Source organism: Rhinoderma darwinii (assembly GCF_050947455.1).
Source record: "Rhinoderma darwinii isolate aRhiDar2 chromosome 3 unlocalized genomic scaffold, aRhiDar2.hap1 SUPER_3_unloc_5, whole genome shotgun sequence".
Classification (NCBI taxonomy): Eukaryota; Metazoa; Chordata; class Amphibia; order Anura; family Rhinodermatidae; genus Rhinoderma; species Rhinoderma darwinii.
Window position 1 is genome coordinate 51,767 of NW_027461748.1, and position 27,468 is coordinate 79,234.

Sequence of the window (27,468 nt, forward strand, 5' to 3'; positions counted from 1 at the left end):
GCTGATAATACAGTCATGTAGCGGAGACAGGAGGTGAGGAGAAGCTGATCATACTGTCATGTAGTGGAGACAGGAGGTGAGGAGAGAAGCTGATCATACAGTCATGTAGTGGAGACAGGAGGTGAGAGGAGAAGCTGATAATACAGTCATGTAGCGGAGACAGGAGGTGAGAGGAGAAGCTGATCATACAGTCATGTAGTGGAGACAGGAGGTGAGGGGAGAAGCTGATCATACAGTCATGTAGTGGAGACAGGAGGTGAGGGGAGAAGCTGATCATACAGTCATGTAGAGGAGACAGGAGGTGAGGAGAGAAGCTGATCATACAGTCATGTAGAGGAGACAGGAGGTGAGGAGAGAAGCTGATCATACAGTCATGTAGTGGAGACAGGAGGTGAGGAGAGAAGCTGATCATACAGTCATGTAGTGGAGACAGGAGGTGAGGGGAGAAGCTGATCATACAGTCATGTAGTGGAGACAGGAGGTGAGGAGAGAAGCTGATCATACAGTCATGTAGTGGAGACAGGAGGTGAGGAGAGAAGCTGATCATACAGTCATGTAGTGGAGACAGGAGGTGAGAAGAGAAGCTGATCATACAGTCATGTAGTGGAGACAGGAGGTGAGAGGAGAAGCTGATAATACAGTCATGTAGCGGAGACAGGAGGTGAGGAGAAGCTGATCATACAGTCATGTAGTGGAGACAGGAGGTGAGGGGAGAAGCTGATCATACAGTTATGTAGTGGAGACAGGAGGTGAGGGGTGAAGCTGATCATACAGTCATGTAGTGGAGACAGGAGGTGAGGGGAGAAGCTGATAATACAGTCATGTAGCGGAGACAGGAGGTGAGGAGAAGCTGATCATACAGTCATGTAGTGGAGACAGGAGGTGAGGGGAGAAGCTGATCATACAGTCATGTAGAGGAGACAGGAGGTGAGAGGAGAAGCTGATAATACAGTCATGTAGAGGAGACAGGAGGTGAGAGGAGAAGCTGATAATACAGTCATGTAGTGGAGACAGGAGGTGAGGAGAAGCTGATCATACAGTCATGTAGTGGAGACAGGAGGTGAGGGGAGAAGCTGATCATACAGTCATGTAGTGGAGACAGGTGGTGAGGAGAGAAGCTGATCATACAGTTATGTAGTGGAGACAGGAGGTGAGGGGAGAAGCTGATCATACAGTCATGTAGTGGAGACAGGAGGTGAGGAGAGAAGCTGATCATACAGTCATGTAGTGGAGACAGGAGGTGAGGAGAGAAGCTGATCATACAGTCATGTAGTGGAGACAGGAGGTGAGGAGAGAAGCTGATCATACAGTCATGTAGTGGAGACAGGAGGTGAGGGGAGAAGCTGATCATACAGTCATGTAGTGGAGACAGGAGGTGAGGAGAGAAGCTGATCATACAGTCATGTAGTGGAGACAGGAGGTGAGGAGAGAAGCTGATCATACAGTCATGTAGTGGAGACAGGAGGTGAGAAGAGAAGCTGATCATACAGTCATGTAGTGGAGACAGGAGGTGAGAGGAGAAGCTGATAATACAGTCATGTAGCGGAGACAGGAGGTGAGGAGAAGCTGATCATACAGTCATGTAGTGGAGACAGGAGGTGAGGGGAGAAGCTGATCATACAGTCATGTAGTGGAGACAGGAGGTGAGAGGAGAAGCTGATCATACAGTCATGTAGAGGAGACAGGGGGTGAGGAGAGAAGCTGATCATACAGTCATGTAGTGGAGACAGGAGGTGAGGGGAGAAGCTGATCATACAGTCATGTAGTGGAGACAGGAGGTGAGGAGAGAAGCTGATCATACTGTCATGTAGAGGAGACAGGGGGTGAGGAGAGAAGCTGATCATACAGTCATGTAGTGGAGACAGGAGGTGAGGAGAGAAGCTGATCATACAGTCATGTAGTGGAGACAGGAGGTGAGGAGAGAAGCTGATCATACAGTCATGTAGAGGACACAGGAGGTGAGGAGAGAAGCTGATCATACAGTCATGTAGTGGAGACAGGAGGTGAGGGGAGAAGCTGATCATACAGTCATGTAGAGGACACAGGAGGTGAGGAGAGAAGCTGATCATACAGTCATGTAGTGGAGACAGGAGGTGAGGAGAGAAGCTGATCATACAGTCATGTAGTGGAGACAGGAGGTGAGAGGAGAAGCTGATCATACAGTCATGTAGTGGAGACAGGAGGTGAGGAGAAGCTGATCATACAGTCATGTAGTGGAGACAGGAGGTGAGGAGAGAAGCTGATCACACAGTCATGTAGAGGAGACAGGAGGTGAGGAGAGAAGCTGATCATACAGTCATGTAGTGGAGACAGGAGGTGAGGAGAGAAGCTGATCATACAGTCATGTAGTGGAGACAGGAGGTGAGGAGAAGCTGATCATACAGTCATGTAGAGGAGACGGGGTGAGGAGAGAAGCTGATCATACAGTCATGTAGTGGAGACAGGAGGTGAGGGGAGAAGCTGATCATACAGACTTGTGTGGTCTCTTACAGTCCGTCCCTTTGGCTTGAATTCCACCTATATTATCACTGCTGTAGTATAAAGAGTTTGTCCGTTTCCATTACTGTAAAACTTCCACATTTATTCTTCTCTGAGGTTCAGTTTCTCTCTTCTTCACCCTCATGTTGTTGGGATTGGTGATCTGATTTTGGAGCTTGGTCTTTGGTCTCGGGATCTAGTCTCATGCTTTACATTTGGAGGTAGTGAGGGGTTCACTCCTGAGGATGTTTGGTGTCTGAGATGGTCTGGATGGATGTTTCTGTGTCTATTAGATCACACCGCTCTCCTCCTCCCGGCTTCCCTATGACTTGTGTTCCTCCAGAATGTCTTGTGTTGGGTCTTCGGCTTCTCAGTGTTGTCTTCATGATGTGATGGACTCCATGTTGTTGCTGCTCGTCTTTTTTCTCTTCTCTATTCATTGCTTCATAATTCAAAGATGTCTTCCCCATAAAAGGCCCAGAGAATACTATAAACCAGAGGAATAGTAGATCCAAGACTGAGCTCCATGTGTCTTCTGTCTTACAGGCCAGCTCTCCTCCAGTGATCGTGAATACTGACACTCTAGAAGCACCAGCCTATGTAAGTATAATGTACAGCAGGAGATCTAGAGCTCAATGTCAGGTCCTCCCCCGTAAAGCAAACTAATTACCATATGTCATCCTTCTACAGGTGAACGGGACAGAGGCAGAAATGGAATACGAAGAAATCACACTAGAAAGAGTATGACCAAGAAATATCTATCTATCTATCTATCTATCTATCTATCTATCTATCTATCTATCTATCTATCTATCTATCTATCTATCTATCTATCTATCTATCTATCTATCTATCTATCTACCTCATATCTATCTCTCATATCTATCTATCTATCTCTCTCTCTATCTATCTATCTATCTATCTATCTATCTATCTATCTATCTATCTATCTATCTATCTATCTATCTATCTATCTATCTATCTATCTATCTATCTACCTCATATCTATCTATCTATCTCTCTCTCTCTCTATCTATCTATCTATCTATCTATCTATCTATCTATCTATCTATCTATCTATCTATCTATCTCTCATATCTATCTCTCATATCTATCTATCTATCTCATATCTATCTATCTATCTATCTATCTATCTATCTATCTATCTATCTATCTATCTATCTATCTATCTATCTATCTATCTATCTCATATCTATCTATCTATCTATCTATCTATCTATCTATCTATCTATCTATCTATCTCATATCTATCTATCTATCTATCTATCTATCTCATATCTATCTATCTATCTATCTATCTATCTATCTATCTATCTATCTATCTATCTATCTATCTATCTATCTATCTATCTCATATCTATCCTTCTATCTATCTATCTATCTATCTATCTATCTATCTATCTATCTATCTATCTATCTATCTATCTATCTATCTATCTATCTATCTCTCTCTCCTTCTATTATTTCATTTTATCAGTCCACTATTACTTATTATTTTCCGACTATTTATTATTATTATCAGTCCACTATTTATTATCATCAGTCCACTATTTATTATTATTATTATTATCAGTCTACTATTTATTATTATTATTATTATTATCAGTCCACTATTTATTATTATTATTATCAGTCCACTATTTATTATTATTATCAGACCACTATTTATTATTATTATTATCAGTCCACTATTTATTATTATCATCAGTCCACTATTTATTATCATCAGTCCACTATTTATTATTATTATTATCAGACCACTATTTATTATTATTATCAGTCCACTATTTATTATTATCATCAGTCCACTATTTATTATTATCAGTCCACTATTTATTATTATTATCAGACCACTATTTATTATTATTATTATTATTATTATTATTATTATCAGTCCACTATTTATTATTATCATCAGTCCACTATTTATTATTATCAGTCCACTATTTATTATTATCATCAGTCCACTATTTATTATTATCAGTCCACTATTTATTATTATTATCAGTCCACTATTTATTATTATCAGTCCACTATTTATTATTATTATCAGACCACTATTTATTATTATTATCAGTCCACTATTTATTATTATTATTAGTCCACTATTTATTATTATTATCAGTCCACTATTTATTATTATCAGTCCACTATTTATTATTATCAGTCCACTATTTATTATTATTATCAGACCACTATTTATTATTATTATCAGTCCACTATTTATTATTATTATCAGTCCACTATTTATTATTATCAGTCCACTATTTATTATTATTATCAGACCACTATTTATTATTATTATTATTAGTCCACTATTTATTATTATCAGACCACTATTTATTATTATTATCAGTCCACTATTTATTATTATTATTATCAGTCCACTATTTATTATTATTATCAGTCCACTATTTATTATTATCAGTCCACTATTTATTATTATTATCAGTCCACTATTTATTATTATTATCAGTCCACTATTTATTATTATTATCAGTCCACTATTTATTATCATCAGTCCACTATTTATTATTATTATTAGTTCACTATTTATTATTATTATCAGTCCACTATTTATTATTATTATCAGTCCACTATTTATTATTATTATCAGTCCACTATTTATTATTATTATTATTATTATTATTATTATTATTATCAGTCCACTATTTATTATTATCAGTCCACTATTTATTATTATTATTAGTCCACTATTTATTATCATCAGTCCACTATTTATTATTATTATCAGTCCACTATTTATTATTATTATCAGTCCACTATTTATTATTATCAGTCCACTATTTATTATTATTATTAGTCCACTATTTATTATTATTATCAGTCCACTATTTATTATTATTATTAGTCCACTATTTATTATTATTATCAGTCCACTATTTATTATTATTATCAGTCCACTATTTATTATTATTATCAGTCCACTATTTATTATTATTATTAGTCCACTATTTATTATTATTATTAGTCCACTATTTATTATTATTATCAGACCACTATTTATTATTATTATCAGTCCACTATTTATTATTATTATTATTATTATTATTATTATTATTATTATTATTATTATCAGTCCACTATTTATTATTATTATCAGTCCACTATTTATTATTATTATTAGTCCACTATTTATTATTATTATCAGTCCACTATTTATTATTATTATTATTATTATTATTATCAGTCCACTATTTATTATTATCAGTCCACTATTTATTATTATTATCAGACCACTATTTATTATTATTATCAGTCCACTATTTATTATTATTATTATTATTATTATTATTATTATTATTATTATTATTATCAGTCCACTATTTATTATTATCAGTCCACTATTTATTATTATTATTAGTCCACTATTTATTATCATCAGTCCACTATTTATTATTATTATCAGTCCACTATTTATTATTATTATCAGTCCACTATTTATTATTATCAGTCCACTATTTATTATTATTATTAGTCCACTATTTATTATTATTATCAGTCCACTATTTATTATTATTATTAGTCCACTATTTATTATTATTATCAGTCCACTATTTATTATTATTATCAGACCACTATTTATTATTATTATCAGTCCACTATTTATTATTATTATTATTATTATTATTATTATTATTATTATTATCAGTCCACTATTTATTATTATTATCAGTCCACTATTTATTATTATTATTAGTCCACTATTTATTATTATTATCAGTCCACTATTTATTATTATTATCAGACCACTATTTATTATTATTATCAGTCCACTATTTATTATTATTATTATTATTATTATTATTATTATTATTATCAGTCCACTATTTATTATTATTATCAGACCACTATTTATTATTATTATTAGTCCACTATTTATTATTATTATTAGTCCACTATTTATTATTATCAGACCACTATTTATTATTATTATCAGTCCACTATTTATTATTATTATTATTATCAGTCCACTATTTATTATTATTATCAGTCCACTATTTATTATTATTATTAGTCCACTATTTATTATTATTATTAGTCCACTATTTATTATTATTATTATCAGTCCACTATTTATTATTATTATCAGTCCACTATTTATTATTATTATTATTATTATTATTATCAGTCCACTATTTATTATTATCAGTCCACTATTTATTATTATTATCAGACCACTATTTATTATTATTATCAGTCCACTATTTATTATTATTATTAGTCCACTATTTATTATTATTATCAGTCCACTATTTATTATTATCAGTCCACTATTTATTATTATCAGTCCACTATTTATTATTATTATCAGACCACTATTTATTATTATTATCAGTCCACTATTTATTATTATTATCAGTCCACTATTTATTATTATCAGTCCACTATTTATTATTATTATCAGACCACTATTTATTATTATTATTATTAGTCCACTATTTATTATTATCAGACCACTATTTATTATTATTATCAGTCCACTATTTATTATTATTATTATCAGTCCACTATTTATTATTATTATCAGTCCACTATTTATTATTATCAGTCCACTATTTATTATTATTATCAGTCCACTATTTATTATTATTATCAGTCCACTATTTATTATTATTATCAGTCCACTATTTATTATCATCAGTCCACTATTTATTATTATTATTAGTTCACTATTTATTATTATTATCAGTCCACTATTTATTATTATTATCAGTCCACTATTTATTATTATTATCAGTCCACTATTTATTATTATTATTATTATTATTATTATTATTATTATCAGTCCACTATTTATTATTATCAGTCCACTATTTATTATTATTATTAGTCCACTATTTATTATCATCAGTCCACTATTTATTATTATTATCAGTCCACTATTTATTATTATTATCAGTCCACTATTTATTATTATCAGTCCACTATTTATTATTATTATTAGTCCACTATTTATTATTATTATCAGTCCACTATTTATTATTATTATTAGTCCACTATTTATTATTATTATCAGTCCACTATTTATTATTATTATCAGTCCACTATTTATTATTATTATCAGTCCACTATTTATTATTATTATTAGTCCACTATTTATTATTATTATTAGTCCACTATTTATTATTATTATCAGACCACTATTTATTATTATTATCAGTCCACTATTTATTATTATTATTATTATTATTATTATTATTATTATTATTATTATTATTATCAGTCCACTATTTATTATTATTATCAGTCCACTATTTATTATTATTATTAGTCCACTATTTATTATTATTATCAGTCCACTATTTATTATTATTATTATTATTATTATTATCAGTCCACTATTTATTATTATCAGTCCACTATTTATTATTATTATCAGACCACTATTTATTATTATTATCAGTCCACTATTTATTATTATTATTATTATTATTATTATTATTATTATTATTATTATCAGTCCACTATTTATTATTATCAGTCCACTATTTATTATTATTATTAGTCCACTATTTATTATCATCAGTCCACTATTTATTATTATTATCAGTCCACTATTTATTATTATTATCAGTCCACTATTTATTATTATCAGTCCACTATTTATTATTATTATTAGTCCACTATTTATTATTATTATCAGTCCACTATTTATTATTATTATTAGTCCACTATTTATTATTATTATCAGTCCACTATTTATTATTATTATCAGACCACTATTTATTATTATTATCAGTCCACTATTTATTATTATTATTATTATTATTATTATTATTATTATTATCAGTCCACTATTTATTATTATTATCAGTCCACTATTTATTATTATTATTAGTCCACTATTTATTATTATTATCAGTCCACTATTTATTATTATTATCAGACCACTATTTATTATTATTATCAGTCCACTATTTATTATTATTATTATTATTATTATTATTATTATTATTATCAGTCCACTATTTATTATTATTATCAGACCACTATTTATTATTATTATTAGTCCACTATTTATTATTATTATTAGTCCACTATTTATTATTATCAGACCACTATTTATTATTATTATCAGTCCACTATTTATTATTATTATTATTATCAGTCCACTATTTATTATTATTATCAGTCCACTATTTATTATTATTATTAGTCCACTATTTATTATTATTATTAGTCCACTATTTATTATTATTATTATCAGTCCACTATTTATTATTATTATCAGTCCACTATTTATTATTATTATTATTATTATTATTATCAGTCCACTATTTATTATTATCAGTCCACTATTTATTATTATTATCAGTCCACTATTTATTATTATTAGTCCACTATTTATTATTATTATTATTATTATTATCAGTCCACTATTTATTATTATCATCAGTCCACTATTTATTATTATTATCAGTCCACTATTTATTATTATTATCAGTCCACTATTTATTATTATTATTATTATTATTATTATTATTATTATTATTATTATTATTATTATCAGTCCACTATTTATTATTATTATCAGTCCACTATTTATTATTATCAGTCCACTATTTATTATTATCAGTCCACTATTTATTATTATTATCAGACCACTATTTATTATTATTATCAGTCCACTATTTATTATTATTATCAGACCACTATTTATTATTATTATCAGTCCACTATTTATTATTATTATCAGTCCACTATTTATTATTATTATCAGTCCACTATTTATTATTATTATCAGACCACTATTTATTATTATTATCAGTCCACTATTTATTATTATTATCAGACCACTATTTATTATTATCAGTCCACTATTTATTATTATCAGTCCACTATTTATTATTATTATCAGACCACTATTTATTATTATTATCAGTCCACTATTTATTATTATTATTATCAGTCCACTATTTATTATTATTATCAGTCCACTATTTATTATTATTATTATCAGTCCACTATTTATTATTATTATCAGTCCACTATTTATTATTATCAGTCCACTATTTATTATTATTATCAGTCCACTATTTATTATTATTATTATTATCAGTCCACTATTTATTATTATTATCAGTCCACTATTTATTATTATTATCAGTCCACTATTTATTATTATTATTATCAGTCCACTATTTATTATTATCAGTCCACTATTTATTATTATCAGTCCACTATTTATTATTATTATCAGTCCACTATTTATTATTATTATTATTATCAGTCCACTATTTATTATTATTATCAGTCCACTATTTATTATTATTATCAGTCCACTATTTATTATTATCAGTCCACTATTTATTATTATTATTAGTCCACTATTTATTATTATTATCAGTCCACTATTTATTATTATTATCAGTCCACTATTTATTATTATTATTATTATCAGTCCACTATTTATTATTATTATCAGTCCACTATTTATTATTATTATCAGTCCACTATTTATTATTATCAGTCCACTATTTATTATTATTATTAGTCCACTATTTATTATTATTATCAGTCCACTATTTATTATTATCAGACCACTATTTATTATTATTATCAGTCCACTATTTATTATTATTATCAGTCCACTATTTATTATTATTATTATCAGTCCACTATTTATTATTATTATTATCAGTCCACTATTTATTATTATTATCAGTCCACTATTTATTATTATTATCAGTCCACTATTTATTATTATTATTATTATTATTATTATTATTATCAGTCCACTATTTATTATCATCAGTCCACTATTTATTATTATTAGTCCACTATTTATTATTATTATCAGTCCACTATTTATTATTATTATCAGTCCACTATTTATTATTATTATCAGTCCACTATTTATTATTATTATCAGACCACTATTTATTATTATTATCAGTCCACTATTTATTATTATTATTATTATTATTATTATTATTATTATTATTATTATTATCAGTCCACTATTTATTATTATTATCAGTCCACTATTTATTATTATCAGTCCACTATTTATTATTATCAGTCCACTATTTATTATTATCAGTCCACTATTTATTATTATCAGTCCACTATTTATTATTATTATTATTATTATTATTATTATCAGTCCACTATTTATTATTATTATTATTATCAGTCCACTATTTATTATTATTATTATCAGTCCACTATTTATTATTATTATTATCAGTCCACTATTTATTATTATTATTAGTCCACTATTTATTATTATTATCAGTCCACTATTTATTATTATCAGTCCACTATTTATTATTATTATCAGTCCACTATTTATTATTATCAGTCCACTATTTATTATTATTATCAGTCCACTATTTATTATTATTATCAGTCCACTATTTATTATTATTATCAGTCCACTATTTATTATTATTATTATTATCAGTCCACTATTTATTATTATTATTATTATTATTATTATTATCAGTCCACTATTTATTATTATTATTATTATTATTATTATTATTAGTCTACTATTTATTATTATTATTATTATTATTATTATTATTATTATTATCAGTCCACTATTTATTATTATTATCAGTCCACTATTTATTATTATTATTATTATTATTATTAGTCTACTATTTATTATTATTATTAGTCCACTATTTATTATTATCAGTCCACTATTTATTATTATTATTATTATTATTAGTCCACTATTTATTATTATTATTAGTCCACTATTTATTATTATCAGTCCACTATTTATTATTATTATTATTATTAGTCTACTATTTATTATTATTATTAGTCCACTATTTATTATTATCAGTCCACTATTTATTATTATTATTATTATTATTATTATTATTATTATTATCAGTCCACTATTTATTATTATCAGTCCACTATTTATTATTATTATTATTATTATTAGTCCACTATTTATTATCATCAGTCCACTATTTATTATTATTAGTCCACTATTTATTATTATTATCAGTCCACTATTTATTATTATTATCAGTCCACTATTTATTATTATTATCAGTCCACTATTTATTATTATTATCAGTCCACTATTTATTATTATTATCAGTCCACTATTTATTATTATCAGTCCACTATTTATTATTATTATTATTATCAGTCCACTATTTATTATTATTATTATTATCAGTCCACTATTTATTATTATTATCAGTCCACTATTTATTATTATTATTAGTCCACTATTTATTATTATTATCAGTCCACTATTTATTATTATTATCAGTCTACTATTTATTATTATCAGTCCACTATTTATTATTATTATCAGTCCACTATTTATTATTATTATTATTATTATTATTATTATTATTATTATTATTATCATTATTATTATTATTATTATTATTATTATTAGTCTACTATTTATTATTATTATTATCAGTCCACTATTTATTATTATCAGTCCACTATTTATTATTATTATTATTATTATTATTATTATTATTATTATCAGTCCACTATTTATTATTATTATCAGTCCACTATTTATTATTATCAGTCCACTATTTATTATTATTATTATTATTATTAGTCCACTATTTATTATTATTATTAGTCCACTATTTATTATTATCAGTCCACTACTTATTATTATTATTATTATTATTATTAGTCTACTATTTATTATTATTATTATTATTATTATTATTATTATTATTATTATTATCAGTCCACTATTTATTATTATTATCAGACCACTATTTATTATTATTATCAGTCCACTATTTATTATTATTATTAGTCCACTATTTATTATTATCAGTCCACTATTTATTATTATTATTATTATTATTATCAGTCCACTATTTATTATTATCAGTCCACTATTTATTATTATTATTATTATTATTATTATTATTATTATCAGTCCACTATTTATTATCATCAGACCACTATTTATTATTATTATCAGTCCACTATTTATTATTATTATCAGTCCACTATTTATTATTATTATCAGTCCACTATTTATTATTATTATTATTATTATCAGTCCACTATTTATTATTATTATCATCAGACCACTATTTATTATTATTATCAGTCCACTATTTATTATTATTAGTCCACTATTTATTATTATTATCAGTCCACTATTTATTATTATTAGTCCACTATTTATTATTATTATCAGTCCACTATTTATTATTATTATCAGTCCACTATTTATTATTATTATTATTATCAGTCCACTATTTATTATTATTATTATTATTATTATTATTATTATCAGTCCACTATTTATTATTATTATTATTATTATTATTATTATTATTATTAGTCTACTATTTATTATTATTATTATTATTATTATTATTATTATCAGTCCACTATTTATTATTATTATCAGTCCACTATTTATTATTATTATTATTATTATTATTAGTCTACTATTTATTATTATTATTAGTCCACTATTTATTATTATCAGTCCACTATTTATTATTATTATTATTATTATTATTATTATTATTATTAGTCCACTATTTATTATTATTATTAGTCCACTATTTATTATTATCAGTCCACTATTTATTATTATTATTATTATTATTAGTCTACTATTTATTATTATTATTAGTCCACTATTTATTATTATCAGTCCACTATTTATTATTATTATTATTATTATTATTATTATTATTATCAGTCCACTATTTATTATTATCAGTCCACTATTTATTATTATTATTATTATTATTATTATTATTATTATTATCAGTCCACTATTTATTATCATCAGTCCACTATTTATTATTATTAGTCCACTATTTATTATTATTATCAGTCCACTATTTATTATTATTATCAGTCCACTATTTATTATTATTATCAGTCCACTATTTATTATTATTATCAGTCCACTATTTATTATTATTATCAGTCCACTATTTATTATTATTATCAGTCCACTATTTATTATTATCAGTCCACTATTTATTATTATTATTATTATCAGTCCACTATTTATTATTATTATTATTATCAGTCCACTATTTATTATTATTATCAGTCCACTATTTATTATTATTATTAGTCCACTATTTATTATTATTATCAGTCTACTATTTATTATTATCAGTCCACTATTTATTATTATTATCAGTCCACTATTTATTATTATTATTATTATTATTATTATTATTATTATCAGTCCACTATTTATTATTATTATCAGTCCACTATTTATTATTATCAGTCCACTATTTATTATTATCAGTCCACTATTTATTATTATTATCAGACCACTATTTATTATTATTATCAGTCCACTATTTATTATTATTATCAGACCACTATTTATTATTATTATCAGTCCACTATTTATTATTATTATCAGTCCACTATTTATTATTATTATCAGTCCACTATTTATTATTATTATCAGTCCACTATTTATTATTATTATCAGACCACTATTTATTATTATCAGTCCACTATTTATTATTATCAGTCCACTATTTATTATTATTATCAGACCACTATTTATTATTATTATCAGTCCACTATTTATTATTATTATCAGTCCACTATTTATTATTATTATTATCAGTCCACTATTTATTATTATTATCAGTCCACTATTTATTATTATTATTATCAGTCCACTATTTATTATTATTATCAGTCCACTATTTATTATTATCAGTCCACTATTTATTATTATTATCAGTCCACTATTTATTATTATTATTATTATTATCAGTCCACTATTTATTATTATTATCAGTCCACTATTTATTATTATTATCAGTCCACTATTTATTATTATTATCAGTCCACTATTTATTATTATTATTATCAGTCCACTATTTATTATTATCAGTCCACTATTTATTATTATCAGTCCACTATTTATTATTATTATCAGTCCACTATTTATTATTATTATTATTATCAGTCCACTATTTATTATTATTATCAGTCCACTATTTATTATTATTATCAGTCCACTATTTATTATTATCAGTCCACTATTTATTATTATTATTAGTCCACTATTTATTATTATTATCAGTCCACTATTTATTATTATTATCAGTCCACTATTTATTATTATTATTATTATCAGTCCACTATTTATTATTATTATCAGTCCACTATTTATTATTATTATCAGTCCACTATTTATTATTATCAGTCCACTATTTATTATTATTATTAGTCCACTATTTATTATTATTATCAGTCCACTATTTATTATTATCAGACCACTATTTATTATTATTATCAGTCCACTATTTATTATTATTATCAGTCCACTATTTATTATTATTATTATCAGTCCACTATTTATTATTATTATTATTATTATCAGTCCACTATTTATTATTATTATCAGTCCACTATTTATTATTATTATCAGTCCACTATTTATTATTATTATTATTATTATTATTATTATTAGTCCACTATTTATTATCATCAGTCCACTATTTATTATTATTAGTCCACTATTTATTATTATTATCAGTCCACTATTTATTATTATTATCAGTCCACTATTTATTATTATTATCAGTCCACTATTTATTATTATTATCAGTCCACTATTTATTATTATTATTATCAGTCCACTATTTATTATTATTATCAGTCCACTATTTATTATTATCAGTCCACTATTTATTATTATCAGTCCACTATTTATTATTATCAGTCCACTATTTATTATTATCAGTCCACTATTTATTATTATTATTATTATTATTATTATTATTATTATCAGTCCACTATTTATTATTATTATTATTATCAGTCCACTATTTATTATTATTATTATCAGTCCACTATTTATTATTATTATTATCAGTCCACTATTTATTATTATTATTAGTCCACTATTTATTATTATTATCAGTCCACTATTTATTATTATCAGTCCACTATTTATTATTATTATCAGTCCACTATTTATTATTATTATTATTATTATCAGTCCACTATTTATTATTATTATCATCAGACCACTATTTATTATTATTATCAGTCCACTATTTATTATTATTAGTCCACTATTTATTATTATTATCAGTCCACTATTTATTATTATTAGTCCACTATTTATTATTATTATTAGTCCACTATTTATTATTATTATCAGTCCACTATTTATTATTATTATCAGTCCACTATTTATTATTATTATCAGTCCACTATTTATTATTATTATCAGTCCACTATTTATTATTATTATTATTATTATCAGTCCACTATTTATTATTATTATTATCATCAGACCACTATTTATTATTATTATCAGTCCACTATTTATTATTATTAGTCCACTATTTATTATTATTATCAGTCCACTATTTATTATTATTAGTCCACTATTTATTATTATTATCAGTCCACTATTTATTATTATTATCAGTCCACTATTTATTATTATTAGTCCACTATTTATTATTATTATCAGTCCACTATTTATTATTATCAGTCCACTATTTATTATTATCAGTCCACTATTTATTATTATTATCAGTCCACTATTTATTATTATCAGTCCACTATTTATTATTATTATCAGTCCACTATTTATTATTATTATCAGTCCACTATTTATTATTATCAGTCCACTATTTATTATTATTATCAGTCCACTATTTATTATTATTATCAGTCCACTATTTATTATTATTATTATTATCAGTCCACTATTTATTATTATTATTATTATTATTATTATTATTATCAGTCCACTATTTATTATTATTATTATTATTATTATTATTAGTCTACTATTTATTATTATTATTATTATTATTATTATCAGTCCACTATTTATTATTATTATCAGTCCACTATTTATTATTATTATTATTATTATTATTAGTCTACTATTTATTATTATTATTAGTCCACTATTTATTATTATCAGTCCACTATTTATTATTATTATTATTATTATTAGTCCACTATTTATTATTATTATTAGTCCACTATTTATTATTATCAGTCCACTATTTATTATTATTATTATTAGTCTACTATTTATTATTATTATTAGTCCACTATTTATTATTATCAGTCCACTATTTATTATTATTATTATTATTATTATTATTATTATTATTATTATCAGTCCACTATTTATTATTATCAGTCCACTATTTATTATTATTATTATTATTATTATTATTATTATTATTATCAGTCCACTATTTATTATCATCAGTCCACTATTTATTATTATTAGTCCACTATTTATTATTATTATCAGTCCACTATTTATTATTATTATCAGTCCACTATTTATTATTATTATCAGTCCACTATTTATTATTATTATCAGTCCACTATTTATTATTATTATCAGTCCACTATTTATTATTATTATCAGTCCACTATTTATTATTATCAGTCCACTATTTATTATTATTATTATTATCAGTCCACTATTTATTATTATTATTATTATTATCAGTCCACTATTTATTATTATTATCAGTCCACTATTTATTATTATTATTAGTCCACTATTTATTATTATTATCAGTCTACTATTTATTATTATCAGTCCACTATTTATTATTATTATCAGTCCACTATTTATTATTATTATTATTATTATTATTATTATTATTATCATTATTATTATTATTATTATTATTATTATTAGTCTACTATTTATTATTATTATTATCAGTCCACTATTTATTATTATCAGTCCACTATTTATTATTATTATTATTATTATTATTATTATTATTATTATTATCAGTCCACTATTTATTATTATTATCAGTCCACTATTTATTATTATCAGTCCACTACTTATTATTATTATTATTATTATTATTAGTCCACTATTTATTATTATTATTAGTCCACTATTTATTATTATCAGTCCACTATTTATTATTATTATCAGTCCACTATTTATTATTATTATCAGTCCACTATTTATTATTATTAGTCCACTATTTATTATTATTATCAGTCCACTATTTATTATTATCAGTCCACTATTTATTATTATCAGTCCACTATTTATTATTATTATTATTATTAGTCTACTATTTATTATTATTATTATTATTATTATTATTATTATTATTATCAGTCCACTATTTATTATTATTATCAGACCACTATTTATTATTATTATCAGTCCACTATTTATTATTATTATTAGTCCACTATTTATTATTATCAGTCCACTATTTATTATTATTATTATTATTATCAGTCCACTATTTATTATTATCAGTCCACTATTTATTATTATTATTATTATTATTATTATTATTATTATTATTATCAGTCCACTATTTATTATCATCAGACCACTATTTATTATTATTATCAGTCCACTATTTATTATTATTATCAGTCCACTATTTATTATTATTATCAGTCCACTATTTATTATTATTATCAGTCCACTATTTATTATTATTATCAGTCCACTATTTATTATTATTATCAGTCCACTATTTATTATTATCAGTCCACTATTTATTATTATCAGTCCACTATTTATTATTATTATTATTATTATCAGTCCACTATTTATTATTATTATTATTATTATCAGTCCACTATTTATTATTATTATCATCAGTCCACTATTTATTATTATTATCAGTCCACTATTTATTATTATTATTAGTCCACTATTTATTATTATTATCAGTCCACTATTTATTATTATTATTATTATCAGTCCACTATTTATTATTATTATCATCAGTCCACTATTTATTATTATTATCAGTCCACTATTTATTATTATTAGTCCACTATTTATTATTATTATCAGTCCACTATTTATTATTATTATCAGTCCACTATTTATTATTATTATCAGTCCACTATTTATTATTATTATCAGTCCACTATTTATTATTATCAGTCCACTATTTATTATTATTATTATTATTATTATTATTATTATTATTATTATTATCAGTCCACTATTTATTATTATTATTATCAGTCCACTATTTATTATTATTATTATCAGTCCACTATTTATTATTATTATCAGTCCACTATTTATTATTATTATCAGTCCACTATTTATTATTATCAGTCCACTATTTATTATTATTATCAGTCCACTATTTATTATTATTATCAGTCCACTATTTATTATTATCAGTCCACTATTTATTATTATTATTATTATCAGTCCACTATTTATTATTATTATCAGTCCACTATTTATTATTATTATTATTATTATTAGTCCACTATTTATTATTATTATTAGTCCACTATTTATTATTATCAGTCCACTATTTATTATTATTATTATTATTAGTCTACTATTTATTATTATTATTAGTCCACTATTTATTATTATTATTATTATTATTATTATTATTATTATCAGTCCACTATTTATTATTATTATTATTATTATTATTATTATTATTATTATCAGTCCACTATTTATTATTATTATTATTATTATTATTATTATTATTATTAGTCCACTATTTATTATTATTATCAGTCCACTATTTATTATTATCAGTCCACTATTTATTATTATTATTATTATTATTATTATTATTATTATTATCAGTCCACTATTTATTATTATTATTATTATTATTATTATTATTATTATTATTATCAGTCCACTATTTATTATTATTATCAGTCCACTATTTATTATTATTATCAGTCCACTATTTATTATTATTATTAGTCCACTATTTATTATTATTATTATTATTATTATTATCAGTCCACTATTTATTATTATTATTATTATTATTATTATTATTATTATTATTATTATTAGTCCACTATTTATTATTATTATTATTATTATTATTATTATTATTATCAGTCCACTATTTATTATTATTATTATTATTATTATTATTATTATTATTATTATTAGTCCACTATTTATTATTATTATCAGTCCACTATTTATTATTATTATCAGTCCACTATTTATTATTATCAGTCCACTATTTATTATTATTATTATCAGTCCACTATTTATTATCATCAGTCCACTATTTATTATTATTATCAGTCCACTATTTATTATTATTTTCTTGCACGGTCTTTGTTGGAGCCCTCATAACTCATACAATGTTACATCCTGGGTTTCCCATTTACCTATGATCTAAAAGACTTTCTATTTTCAGGGTAACTCAGGTTTGGGGTTCAGCATCGCAGGAGGAACAGATAACCCTCATGTAGGAGATGACCCCAGCATTTTCATCACCAAGATCATTCCGGGTGGAGCAGCTGCTCAGGATGGACGGCTCAGGTAGGTGCTCTACAGATGATGTATATCTTCCATGTACGTAGGGCCCGTGTGCAGCCGTGCACTACTATTGGTTGGATTTCTCTTTACATCTCGCATAGATAGTAAATTCTCTCTTATCTGTAAAGTTCCATTGTTTGCCTCCTCTACAGCCTTACATTTGTTATCCCTCTGTTTCATGTTTTAAATAGTAGCCCACATGCCCTATATATCAAACCAATTTACACCAGTGATCCACACTCTTCCCCTTCCTCCCATAAGGCTAAACATTTGCTGCTCTCCATTGGTGGGGTCCAATTACAGCATCTGAGAGCGTCACCCTGGTTATATGTCCCGTTATTATTGGACAGAAAAAGATGTCATTACGTTTTAGGTGATTCAGAGAATTGCGACAAATGGAGACTAGAAGTGGAGTTCAGGAGGGTCCGTAATGACATCTGTGGAACAGGAGACCTTAAGAGAAGCTCCCACCATTAGATAAGGGACCGGCATGGTGACGCCACTATATGGTTGTCACGTACTGAGATGAGACATGGCAGGAGGGGCACCTGAACATCCCGGCAGCCTGGCCAGGTTCTCCACGATTATTAGATAAGGGACCAGCATGGTGATGCCATTATATGGTTGTCACGTACTGAGATGAGACATGACAGGAGGGGCACCTGAACATCCCGGCAGCCTGGCCAGGTTCTCCATGATCATTAGATAAGGGACCAGCATGGTGATGCCACTATATGGTTGTCACTTACTGAGATGAGACATGGCAGGAGGGGCACCTGAACATCCCGGCAGCCTGGCCAGGTTCTCCACGATCATTAGATAAGGGACCAGCATGGTGATGCCACTATATGGTTGTCACGTACTGAGATGAGACATGGCAGGAGGGGCACCTGAACATCCCGGCAGCCTGGCCAGGTTCTCCACGATCATTAGATAAGGGACCAGCATGGTGACGCCACTATATGGTTGTCACTTACTGAGATGAGACATGACAGGAGGGGCACCTGAACATCCCGGCAGCCTGGCCAGGTTCTCCACGATCATTAGATAAGGGACCAGCATGGTGACGCCACTATATGGTTGTCACTTACTGAGATGAGACATGACAGGAGGGGCACCTGAACATCCCGGCAGCCTGGCCAGGTTCTCGATGATCATTAGATAAGGGACCAGCATGGTGACGCCACTATATGGTTGTCACTTACTGAGATGAGACATGGCAGGAGGGGCACCTGAACATCCCGGCAGCCTGGCCAGGTTCTCCACGATCATTAGATAAGGGACCAGCATGGTGATGCCACTATATGGTTGTCACTTACTGAGATGAGACATGGCAGGAGGGGCACCTGAACATCCCGGCATCCTGGCCAGGTTATCCATGATCATTAGATAAGGGACCAGCATGGTGACGCCACTATATGGTTGTCACTTACTGAGATGAGACATGGCAGGAGGGGCACCTGAACATCCCGGCAGCCTGGCCAGGTTCTCCACGATCATTAGATAAGGGACCAGCTTGGTGATGCCACTATATGGTTGTCACTTACTGAGATGAGACATGGCAGGAGGGGCACCTGAACATCCCGGCAGCCTGGCCAGGTTCTCCACGATCATTAGATAAGGGACCAGCTTGGTGATGCCATTATATGGTTGTCACTTACTGAGATGAGACATGGCAGGAGGGGCACCTGAACATCCCGGCAGCCTGGCCAGGTTCTCCACGATCATTAGATAAGGGACCAGCATGGTGACGCCACTATATGGTTGTCACTTACTGAGATGAGACATGGCAGGAGGGGCACCTGAACATCCCGGCAGCCTGGCCAGGTTCTCCACGATCATTAGATAAGGGACCAGCATGGTGACGCCACTATATGGTTGTCACTTACTGAGATGAGACATGGCAGGAGGGGCACCTGAACATCCCGGCAGCCTGGCCAGGTTCTCCACGATCATTAGATAAGGGACCAGCATGGTGATGCCACTATATGGTTGTCACTTACTGAGATGAGACATGGCAGGAGGGGCACCTGAACATCCCGGCAGCCTGGCCAGGTTCTCCATGATCATTAGATAAGGGACCAGCATGGTGACGCCACTATATGGTTGTCACTTATTGAGATGAGACATGGCAGGAGGGGCACCTAAACATCCCGGCAGCCTGGCCAGGTTATCCATGATCATTAGATAAGGGACCAGCATGGTGAAGCCACTACATGGTTGTCACTTACTGAGATGAGACATGGCAGGAGGGGCACCTGAACATCCCGGCAGCCTGGCCAGGTTCTCCACGATCATTAGATAAGGGGCCAGCATGGTGATGCCACTATATGGTTGTCACTTACTGAGATGAGACATGGCAGGAGGGGCACCTGAACATCCCGGCAGCCTGGCCAGGTTCTCCACGATCATTAGATAAGGGACCAGCATGGTGATGCCACTATATGGTTTTCACTTACTGAGATGAGACATGGCAGGAGGGGCACCTGAACATCCCGGCAGCCTGGCCAGGTTCTCCACGATCATTAGATAAGGGGCCAGCATGGTGATGCCACTATATGGTTTTCACGTACTGAGATGAGACATGGCAGGAGGGGCACCTGAACATCCCGGCAGCCTGGCCAGGTTCTCCATGATCATTAGATAAGGGACCAGCATGGTGATGCCACTATATGGTTGTCACTTATTGAGATGAGACATGGCAGGAGGGGCACCTAAACATCCCGGCAGCCTGGCCAGGTTCTCCACGATCATTAGATAAGGGACCGGCATGGTGATGCCACTACATGGTTGTCACTTACTGAGATGAGACATGACAGGAGGGGCACCTGAACATCCCGGCAGCCTGGCCAGGTTCTCCACGATAATTAGATAAGGGACCAGCATGGTGATGCCATTATATGGTTGTCACTTACTGAGATGAGACATGGCAGGAGGGGCACCTGAACATCCCGGCATCCTGGCCAGGTTATCCATGATCATTAGATAAGGGACCAGCATGGTGACACCACTATATGGTTGTCACGTACTGAGATGAGACATGGCAGGAGGGGCACCTGAACATCCCGGCAGCCTGGCCAGGTTCTCCACGATCATTAGATAAGGGAGCGGCATGGTGATGCCACTATATGGTTGTCACTTACTGAGATGAGACATGGCAGGAGGGGCACCTGAACATCCCGGCAGCCTGGCCAGGTTCTCCACGATCATTAGATAAGGGACCAGCATGGTGATGCCACTATATGGTTGTCACTTACTGAGATGAGACATGGCAGGAGGGGCACCTGAACATCCCGGCATCCTGGCCAGGTTATCCATGATCATTAGATAAGGGACCAGCATGGTGACGCCACTATATGGTTGTCACTTACTGAGATGAGACATGGCCGAAGGGGCACCTGAACATCCCGGCAGCCTGGCCAGGTTCTCCACGATCATTAGATAAGGGACCAGCATGGTGACGCCACTATATGGTTGTCACTTACTGAGATGAGACATGGCAGGAGGGGCACCTGAACATCCCGGCATCCTGGCCAGGTTATCCATGATCATTAGATAAGGGACCAGCATGGTGACGCCACTATATGGTTGTCACTTACTGAGATGAGACATGGCAGGAGGGGCACCTGAACATCCCGGCAGCCTGGCCAGGTTCTCCACGATCATTAGAAAGTCTTGGGTTGTATTTTTCCTTTTCTCTTGATTGTGAGTGTTTTGTGCAGTCTTGTATGTCCTGGCACTGATCACCTCTCTCTTGTGTCCTCTTCCCCTCTCCATGCACCTTTATTCCACCACTCATCCCCTGCTCCATCCTGACCTCCCCCCACATTCTCTCCTGTCACTTCCACCCCATAACTCCCTCCCTCAGGGTGAACGACAGTATCCTCTTTGTGAATGAGGTGGATGTGCGTGAGGTGACACACAGCACGGCGGTGGAAGCTTTGAAGGACGCCGGTTCCATTGTCCGTCTCTACGTGATGCGCAGGAAGCCGGCATCTGAGAAAATCATTGAAATCAAACTGATTAAGGGTCCGAAAGGTAAAGTGAGAAACAGCCGAAAAGAAAATGCCGGGGCGGAACCCGGGCATTGTAGACATGTTGGCATGGTTGGCACAGTGGCGGGTGGAGATGCTCTTGGAATTTATATCATCTCTTTAGAAATTATTCATATGCAACATATTACATTATTGGTGGATATACAATAACTGACCGGCATGCAGAACCCCATTATAGATATTATTATACAGGCCGGAGATGTGACCTATTATATAATATGTTATTACGCTAGGATATAACTTATATATACACACTGGCTGCTTCTATGTGACATCACTCCTGTCTCCTCTCTCCATGTCCTCCTCACAGGCTGCTTCTATGTGACATCACTCCTGTCTCCTCTCTCCATGTCCTCCTCACAGGCTGCTTCTATGTGACATCACTCCTGTCTCCTCTCTCCATCTCCTCCTCACAGGCTGGTTCTATGTGACATCACTCCTGTCTCCTCCCTCCATGTCCTCCTCACAGGCTGCTTCTATGTGACATTACTCCTGTCTCCTCTCTCCATGTCCTCCTCACAGGCTGCTTCTATGTGACATCACTCCTGTCTCCTCCCTCCTTGTCCTCCTCACAGGCTGCTTCTATGTGACATCACTCCTGTCTCCTCTCTCCATCTCCTCCTCACAGGCTGCTTCTATGTGACATCACTTCTGTCTCCTCCCTCCTTGTCCTCCTCACAGGCTGCTTCTATGTGACATCACTCCTGTCTCCTCTCTCCATGTCCTCCTCACAGGATGCTTCTATGTGACATCACTCCTGTCTCCTCCCTCCATGTCCTCCTCACAGCCTGCTTCTATGTGACATCACTCCTGTCTCCTCCCTCCATCTCCTCCTCACTGGCTGCTTCTATGTGACATCACTCCTGTCTCCTCTCTCCATCTCCTCCTCACAGGCTGCTTCTATGTGACATCACTTCTGTCTCCTCCCTCCTTGTCCTCCTCACAGGCTGCTTCTATGTGACATCACTCCTGTCTCCTCTCTCCATGTCCTCCTCACAGGCTGCTTCTATGTGACATCACTCCTGTCTCCTCCCTCCATGTCCTCCTCACAGGCTGCTTCTATGTGACATCACTCCTGTCTCCTCCCTCCATCTCCTCCTCACAGGCTGCTTCTATGTGACATCACTCCTGTCTCCTCTCTCTATGTCCTCCTCACAGGCTGCTTCTATGTGACATCACTCCTGTCTCCTCTCTCTATGTCCTCCTCACAGGCTGCTTCTATGTGACATCACTCCTGTCTCCTCTCTCCATCTCCTCCTCACAGGCTGCTTCTATGTGACATCACTCCTGTCTCCTCTCTCCATCTCCTCCTCACAGGCTGCTTCTATGTGACATCACTCCTGTCTCCTCTCTCCATCTCCTCCTCAGAGGCTGCTTCTATGTGACATCACTCCTGTCTCCTCTCTCCATCTCCTCCTCACAGGCTGCTTCTATGTGACATCACTCCTGTCTCCTCTCCCTATGTCCTCCTCACAGGCTGCTTCTATGTGACATCACTCCTGTCTCCTCTCTCCATGTCCTCCTCACAGGCTGCTTCTATGTGACATCAGTCCTGTCTCCTCTCTCCATCTCCTCCTCACAGGCTGCTTCTATGTGACAACATCACTCCTGTCTCCTCTCTCCATCTCCTCCTCACAGGCTGCTTCTATGTGACATCACTCCTGTCTCCTCTCTCCATGTCCTCCTCACAGGCTGCTTTTATGTGACATCACTCCTGTCTCCTCTCTCCATCTCCTCCTCACAGGCTGCTTCTATGTGACATCACTCCTGTCTCCTCTCTCCATCTCCTCTTCAGAGGCTGCTTCTATGTGACAACATCACTCCTGTCTCCTCTCTCCATCTCCTCCTCACAGGCTGCTTCTATGTGACATCACTCCTGTCTCCGCTCTCCATGTCCTCCTCACAGGCTGCTTCTATGTGACATCACTCCTGTCTCCTCTCTCCATCTCCTCCTCACAGGCTGCTTCTATGTGACATCACTCCTGTCTCTTCCCTCCATCTCCTCCTCACTGGCTGCTTCTATGTGACATCACTCCTGTCTCCTCTCTCCATCTCCTCCTCAGAGGCTGCTTCTATGTGACATCACTCCTGTCTCCTCTCCCTATGTCCTCCTCACAGGCTGCTTCTATGTGACATCACTCCTGTCTCCTCTCTCCATCTCCTCCTCACAGGCTGCTTCTATGTGACAACATCACTCCTGTCTCCTCTCTCCATCTCCTCCTCACAGGCTGCTTCTATGTGACATCACTCCTGTCTCCTCTCTCCATGTCCTCCTCACAGGCTGCTTCTATGTGACATCACTCCTGTCTCCTCTCTCCATCTCCTCCTCACAGGCTGCTTCTATGTGACATCACTCCTGTCTCCTCTCTCCATCTCCTCCTCAGAGGCTGCTTCTATGTGACAACATCACTCCTGTCTCCTCTTTCCATCTCCTCCTCACAGGCTGCTTCTATGTGACATCACTCCTGTCTCCTCTCTCCATGTCCTCCTCACAGGCTGCTTCTATGTGACATCACTCCTGTCTCCTCTCTCCATCTCCTCCTCACAGGCTGCTTCTATGTGACATCACTCCTGTCTCCTCCCTCCATGTCCTCCTCACAGGCTGCTTCTATGTGACATCACTCCTGTCTCCTCCCTCCATCTCCTCCTCACAGGCTGCTTCTATGTGACATCACTCCTGTCTCCTCTCTCTATGTCCTCCTCACAGGCTGCTTCTATGTCACATCACTCCTGTCTCCTCTCTCCATGTCCTCCTCACAGGCTGCTTCTATGTGACATCACTCCTGTCTCCTCCCTCCATGTCCTCCTCACAGGCTGCTTCTATGTGACATCACTCCTGTCTCCTCCCTTCATCTCCTCCTCACAGGCTGCTTCTATGTGACATCACTCCTGTCTCCTCTCTCTATGTCCTCCTCACAGGCTGCTTCTATGTGACATCACTCCTGTCTCCTCTCTCTATGTCCTCCTCACAGGCTGCTTCTATGTGACATCACTCCTGTCTCCTCTCTCCATCTCCTCCTCACAGGCTGCTTCTATGTGACATCACTCCTGTCTCCTCTCTCCATCTCCTCCTCACAGGCTGCTTCTATGTGACATCACTCCTGTCTCCTCTCTCCATCTCCTCCTCAGAGGCTGCTTCTATGTGACATCACTCCTGTCTCCTCTCTCCATCTCCTCCTCACAGGCTGCTTCTATGTGACATCACTCCTGTCTCCTCTCCCTATGTCCTCCTCACAGGCTGCTTCTATGTGACATCACTCCTGTCTCCTCTCCCTATGTCCTCCTCACAGGCTACTTCTATGTGACATCACTCCTGTCTCCTCTCTCCATCTCCTCCGCACAGGCTGTTTCTATGTGACTTCACTCCTGTCTCCTCCCTCCATGTCCTCCTCACAAGCTGCTTCTATGTGACATCACTCCTGTCTCCTCTCTCCATCTCCTCCTCACAGGCTGCTTCTATGTGACATCACTCCTGTCTCCTCTCTCCATCTCCTCCTCACAGGCTGCTTCTATGTGACATCACTCCTGTCTCCTCTCTCCATCTCCTCCTCACAGGCTGCTTCTATGTGACATCACTCCTGTCTCCTCCTTCCATCTCCTCCTCACAGGCTGCTTCTATGTGACATC

At 31.5% G+C, this 27,468-nt stretch overlaps 1 protein-coding gene across 2 annotated transcripts in view; it reads left to right on the forward strand.

Annotated features, from left to right (window-relative positions):
- Nucleotides 1–3,027: 3,027 nt before the first annotated feature.
- The window catches only part of DLG4 (discs large MAGUK scaffold protein 4), a 134,272-nt gene continuing 109,831 nt past the window's right edge, over nt 3,028–27,468 (forward strand). For both annotated transcript variants that reach the window (XM_075847399.1, XM_075847400.1), the window contains exons 1-4: nt 3,028–3,078; nt 3,169–3,219; nt 19,665–19,789; nt 23,655–23,824. In XM_075847399.1, coding sequence (XP_075703514.1) covers nt 3,190–3,219; nt 19,665–19,789; nt 23,655–23,824 — 325 coding nt within the window. In that variant the 5' untranslated portion in view covers nt 3,028–3,078; nt 3,169–3,189. The remainder of the gene's footprint in view (nt 3,079–3,168; nt 3,220–19,664; nt 19,790–23,654; nt 23,825–27,468) is intronic.